Genomic DNA, 6,850 nt, shown 5'->3' on the forward strand with positions numbered 1-6,850 from the left:
TTCAAATTTTTATTTATTGCAAATTAACGTTTAGTTTAGCCATTTGCTTCTTAAAATCATTGAAGTGCAGAACGGTAAAGTATACAGTTAGTTAAAGCTTCATTTGTTATGCAAAGGGAACGGTTACTTCATGTGTGTCAAAGTGCAAACTTTTGTAAAATTTTTAACATGGTTTCATTCATGTTATTAATAAAAGGAGAATAGAAAGAAAAATTTGCTTTTAATTTTCTCCATCTGCTTTATATCAAAACTGGATGGCAAATTGTAAGAAATTTTAGGAAAGACTGCGCTTTCACAAGTGTTGGTAGGTCAATTGGGTCAATTGGGGGTGTTGGTAGTCAATTGGGAAATCGAGAACCATATCAATGGTAAGATCTTCCAATAAGGTCCTTCGAACGTGATGTTCTGGATGTTCGCGATCAATGAATGTCTGATGAGTCCGGAGTGCTGCTTCCATATCAGGATAAGTCACTCTGCCTTTATGTTTTCCCGGTGTAACATAATAAAAACCTGCTGTGACACACTTGGGACACGAGTAGTATCCGGTATGCCCTACAATCCCGCAGATAAATGAGCGGTCGACAGCATTAAGGTTGAAGTTGAGAATTTGAAACCCGAGCACATGTCCTCGATGAGTAATGCCATTACTCTGCAAACTGGAGGCTTCTTCCACGAACATTCTCAATAATTCGTTTGCACTTGCAGGCTTCTGATGTCCATGGTAAATTCCAACAGGGAAAGGAGTATGCTCTCCTTCTAACAGAAACAGAATGGTATGAAAATGACTTAAGCTGCTTTTACTCAGCGGCAATCCATCCGTGTTCACGCGCCCTCTCACGACGGAAGGAATCCTGTTGAGTAGACGTCGCCCAAGTTGATGTTGAATTCCTTTTTCTAACCCAAAGTGGTAGTAAACACCTCCGCCCGATAGCGGAATAACAGATACTTTGCGTGGAGTCTTCAGTAGGGTTCTTCAACAGTTTGGCAAGAAAGTGAATGTGGGGCCTTGATGACGAAGGTCCTTCAAACCTTTGATAAGCCTGTCGGCGGCTGCGCCCGAGACGTCTTCTTTCGTTAACCAACCGACCAAAAACTCTTTCAGCTCCACATCTTGATCAATTGGCTCCGCTTCTGCATTTAGAATGGCATCGATGTCGTCCCAATCCTATGTCTATGCCTTCGTCACTGGATTGTTCGCTTTCATCTGTAGTAGATTGAGGTGTTGCATCAGAATCGGACTCCAACAAGGATTCTGAACGATCATTATAAGCATGATTTTCATCGTCATTTTGACTTTGGGGTAAGTCGTTGAAATTGATTAATGTTGGAGACGATTGGTTTACATCTATTGAGCTTGAATGGCCCGAAGTCTCAGACATCTCGTCATTGTTCAAGGAAAGCGGCGCGTCCTCGTTGTCATCTCTTTCATCATCGGCATCTTCGTCTGCGCTATTCACAACATCTTCCCCAACCAGCAGAACGTTTTGGCGTGGACTGACAAGCAGTTCGCCGTCCAGCTGTCCACCGAGCATAGCAAACTCTTGGTTTAATCTGTTAATCAACTGTCTCCTCTTAACTACTAACTTTCTTCTTTTGGATGGTTCCTCCATTGTAGCCTAAAAAAATAAATGTTAAGCATCAATCCGTCAAAAATTTCAATGTTGAAAATAAATAAAGAGATAATAAATTTCAGGCTACCTTGCAATATAGGATAGTCAATGTGATGTTACTGGTTAATAATAAGCTGGACTAAAGGCAATTTGTTGAACTTCAGCAAGGTAATCTTTTGGGTTGCGGTCCAAGATCGATTTACATTTCGGATACGGCCAATTGCAATTAATGGAAAATCTGCCTGCGGCCAGACCTGGTAATAATTTTAAAAAATTATGCAATGATCTTTGGGATTGTTGATAAAGAATGAAATTACTTTAGTTAAATCAAAGGGGTTCCATTTGAACTTTTCTGCTTCTTCAAAGGTCATCACTTAAATTTTTACGGACCAGGATGAAAAATCTGCTTTAGAAATGGCTTTGTACAGATCACGAGTTGCATAGTCTGGATCATCGGAAGTAAGTTGATGAGCTTTGCCTGCATCTAAATTACGAATCCCTTCATCGGTCTAAGAAATACAGCACTCGTTAGAATCCTATAAATAAAACAATTTTCAATAATTTGTCAATACCTTGAAATGAAATTTGCAGTACACTGGCTTGCCTTCAGCATTAACTAACTTAAAGGTATGCGATTCGTAACCGTTCATGAAACGATAACAATCTGGAGTCCCACGATCGGAAAACATAAAACAAACTTAATGAGTCGTTTCTGGTCGAAGAGATATGAAATCCCAGAACATATCAGGGTCCTAGTACGTATTCAATGTAAATAAACCAAATTAAATACTGAGTCTTACTTTCTCTCAAAATGATTAAACTTACCTTCAAATGGATTACTGGATTGCATTTCTGAGTATGAATAAAGCTCGGGAAGAGAATATGATCACGAATAATAAATATGGGGGGTTGTTTCCGACTAAATCCCAGTGGCCTTCTTCGGTGTAAAATTTGACTGCAAATCCTCGAGGATCACGAGCGGTGTCGGCTGAGCTATGTTACTCATCAGTTACATCTGGCAGATAAAGATGTGAAGCCTTGATAAATTTTAATTAAACAGATATCCAGGTCAAACAGGGACGGTAAAAACAAAACTCTATATTAAATTATGAGTAAACAACTTTTCACAACATGTTGCTAACCTGTCCACTAGTGCAAGTCGAAGAATTTTACTTCATAGAGGTCTTGTTTACCCTGGAAGATTACGGCAATTTAATGGAAAGAATTCTAACCTGAGAATGTAACACAAATTAAAATATAACGGATATAGATTAAAGCAAAAGTATTAAGCTTACCTCGGGTAATTGATGGTGATGGTTAATTCAATTGAAAACATTCAAGTGGCACATAACTATTATTGTCCCAAACATATTAAAGCAGAGAAGCTGTCGTTCATAGAAGAAAAAGGAAAATTTTGCTTTGCAAAATTTGCTTTATCATTTTGTGCTTTTGTGGTCATTGTTTGTTTCTGCGTCTAATTGTTAGCCTTAACTTAGTCTTTACTATTTTATTTATATTTTTTGTCGTAGAATGGAAATGTCAATTTTGCTGCCAGAAGCACACAAGTTTTTGGTGGTGATCCTCTACACTTCATCGGCGGAAGAAGTAGCAACGGTTTCCGAAAATTGGAGAGTGGACCAAGATGTCATGTTTTATCCAAACTTCAAGGGACCGAAATTGGAAAAGGCTGTAAGAAGTCACCAAACTCCCGACTCAAATTGGCCCAGTTACCCTTACATGCTGCTTAAAATTTGTGGTAAGTTTTCCGTAGGAATAATCGTCGCTCGTATACATCTTAATTTAACGATTAATTATACATTATGTTATTTTATTTATTTCGACAGATGACTGGAAAGTTGCCAGAGGGTGGGAAAAAAGAGCGTTGAACCCTGATTCTGATTTGCTTACTTCGAATGTGGAAAAGCCGAAGAAAAGAAGATCTTTACCTCCTCGTCGGTTCAGCCCTACAATGGAAAAGAGATCAATCACAAACGGCCCTTCAACATCAACCCAAAAGTGCGCTATTAGTTCAGAGGAGGATAGCGACTCGTCTCCCGACGAAACGATTGAAGACACCTTACCAGATTTGGATGAAGGTGTGTATTTATGTCGGTGTGTGTTAAGTCTTATTTATGTCAATGTTCATGTGATTTATGTTTCAGATCTAGAATCGGAGAATGAAGTTACCACTTTACGAGAGAGTCCTGTCCAAAGTCAAGGCAAGTCAGCAGCCGAGAAAAAAACCAACGAGATCAACATTGCAAAGGCAAACGCTGCCAAGTCCAACCTTTTAAAGACAAACGCTCCCAAGGTAAACGCTACCAAGACAAACACTGTCAACACGGTTGCTGAATAGCCTGTCACTGCTGAAGCCAGTGCAAACAAATCCCGTCATTTGAACAATCTCGCGAAATGGTTTTCCCCAAGATCTTCAACACGCAGAAGGATGGTGTCGAAACCATCATTCGTTTCAAGCAGCCACTTGGTATTAAGCCCCTCTCTCCCCTCCGTGACATGAACCACCAGCTTCCGGCTCCAATGTCGTCTTTAGTTTCCAGTCATCAGCATGTCGCAGCTTCTCCTGGCTCCAAGAGGCGTTTTTTTGTCGATAGCAATACTTCATCTTCCCTCAAGAAACCCGCGATTGCTCAAGAATCCTCCTTCGACAAGAATGTTTCTCGGCTGACGTTGAAGAAACCTTGCGAGATCCTCCAATGTGTTAATCGACTGGAACAGAAAATTGATCGACTGCTGGCCTTCCAGGACAACCAACACATTGAAGACCTCTTCGACGAAGTTATGAAGTTGCCTGTTGACGACTGGGACAGCTGGCATATGCTGGAGGATCTTTTGAAGGACAAACGCAATTGCATCAAACTGGTAGGTTTCAATGGTTTTTTTAGTCCAGTTCCCTTCCCTGTGTTTGTGAAAATTATGTTTATCCAATTTTTTATTTAAAGATTAGCTGTTAATTTCCTTTGGTTCCTCTTTGTTTAGGTTTCGAAATATTCGACATTGGGTGGCAGTGACCTTGGTGACTTCGTCCGCCGTATATGGGCTGCCCTTGTGACGGACAAATTTGGCTGCGAGTTGTCGTGGATAGGAAGAGATAAGAAGAAAATAGCCGTAAAAGGATCAAATTGCTTCTCTCTCGTTGTTAGTAAGTGACTGCCATTTAGTCCCATTACTTTTCAATTAATTAATTTAAACTACAAATTCCCTTCCTTGCTCTAATTTGCAGGAACGGTAAAAGCAAACATAAAGTACGGAGATGTCAACGATCCTGACATTGAAAAGGCTTCCCAAGATTGGATTTTCAAGTCAAAACGTCGAGTCCAGCGCACTGAAGACACTTCAAACGTCGTTCAGTCGTGTGTTCCAAGTCTGTCGGATTCCTCGGTTGCCAGAACCAGTGGATGCAACAGATCCGCAGTATACAAAATTTAAAACTCGGCTAGTTCGTCCGTCTCCAATAAAGGCAAAGGGAAGAAGTAAACTAAGAAGAAACAAATTAAGAAGAAACAAAATAAGAAGACTAAGAAGATCTCACTTTTCAATATTTCATTTTTCCTAAAAGAAATTTTCTCAAATTGTATCATTTTCATTTATTTTAATAATTGTTTTTATTTGTATCCGGTTCCAGAAGCAAAAATACAAAGAACTGTGGAAGTAAATCAAGTTGTAAACCGTTTTTCTCTTGATCCGCAGCTGGCACACGTCATTGCTGGGAAGTGATCATTAAACTACCTCTTTTTGCTTGGTCACTACCCGAGTTAAACCAGGTTGGCACCATTTCACAGTTTATTACACACACTGGGTCATTACCTAATAATTTCAATTGGTCGTGACCAGGCGTGTGCAATAGACAGTAAATCGGACATGACCTGGTTTTTACTTCGGGTTGTTACCAAGCCAAAAGAGGTCGTTTCATGGTCACTTCCCAGCAGTGACCTGTGCCAGCTGGGGTACCCTGTATGGGCGACCGATGATCTTCGCCCTTTTTGCCCAAAGTTTCCATGAATTGTTTTTCTTGACGAAAAGGTAATGGTGAGGTATTTCTCTGCAGAAATAGCGACGTGCGTCTTCGTCGTTGCGGTTCAACTTCAAGTAAGCTGTCAGGTTGGTATCTTTCCAGGTGGAATTGATGACGGCTTGCATTTCGTTTCCTGGATGGAAAAAGATGGGTCAGAAAGTGCGAACGGTACCATTGCGGAGAGCTAACAACTGCTTGCCAAAAAACATAACGCTATGGCTTCCGTGTATTGAAGGACTGGTCTCAAGTCACCAGAATGAGAGAAATAATTACTTACTTAAATATTGAAAGTGCAGATGCTATGGTATGCAGTGGGGCGGTAGTATGCGTCACGAAAGAATTTCTATGTGGCAGTAAAGATGAACTCGACATATATCTGGTAAAAGGAAGAAATAAACCAAAAATAAATTTAATGTGAAAAACCAGTAAGCTCCTTGTTTGGACAACACCTATTAATAGTGAAATTTTCAAATAAGCCCAGAAATACATTTTATCACGTTAAAGAATTCAACTAAAATCAGTGTTCATACTGGATATGCCTTTCTGGAACGACTGCGTTCCAAGATTTTGATGGACCACCCGAATCAGACATATTCTACGCAGTCAGCCTTTTTGTCACGTAAGTCATTCAAAAATAGTCTGTCTTTCAACATTTTTTATGGGCAATTCCATTTTAAAAATGTATATGTAGCGTGTCCTCTAAATCTTAGAGCGCAAGTATTACCAAAATCAAGGAGAAAAAGGCAAATTCTGTGAAATCTTAATCATTCACAACTATTACAAATGTTATCCTTCAAAGAATTAACAATCGTTTTTTAAATGAAGCATTCCCTTAAGAAAACCTTAATTGATGTTTTGAAAGGTGAAACATGGAACGGTCAAATAAGACTTTGAGAAGCAATCAATCTTTCTTTTATAAATATTAATCACAAAATAAGTGTGTTCCCAGATATACAGAAACTGCTCTCTTGGAATACAGAAATTTTCCTGTTGAAAGTGCTGTCTCCGTTTTAAAACTTAGAACATACTCAGATAAAAACAAACATTACACTTTAAGAAATGTTGTACACAGTCAATCTTTATGCTACAAGTCTTCACAAATAGTCTTTGTTCCAACATTTTTATAAAAAAATCAATTTTCAAACCCCAATGGATTGCTGCGAAGGTGAAATATTAATCTTGAATTGGAAACAATCTTGCTGTTAAA

At 39.2% G+C, this 6,850-nt stretch overlaps 1 protein-coding gene and 1 pseudogene across 1 annotated transcript; one reads left to right on the plus strand and one right to left on the minus strand.

Moving 5' to 3' along the window:
• Positions 1-1,733: 1,733 nt before the first annotated feature.
• Positions 1,734-2,946, minus strand: LOC130691037 (catalase-like; annotated as a pseudogene).
• Positions 2,947-3,140: 194 nt separating this feature from the next.
• Positions 3,141-4,486, plus strand: LOC130691036 (uncharacterized). The gene is made up of 3 exons (XM_057513941.2): positions 3,141-3,366; positions 3,455-3,706; positions 3,773-4,486. Exons 1-3 carry the CDS (start codon positions 3,141-3,143, stop codon positions 3,964-3,966), a joined length of 672 nt encoding a protein of 223 aa, XP_057369924.1. The 3' UTR covers positions 3,967-4,486.
• The last annotated feature ends 2,364 nt before the right edge of the window (positions 4,487-6,850 follow it).

Source organism: Daphnia carinata, chromosome 1 (genome assembly GCF_022539665.2).
Source record: "Daphnia carinata strain CSIRO-1 chromosome 1, CSIRO_AGI_Dcar_HiC_V3, whole genome shotgun sequence".
Lineage (NCBI taxonomy): Eukaryota > Metazoa > Arthropoda > Branchiopoda > Diplostraca > Daphniidae > Daphnia > Daphnia carinata.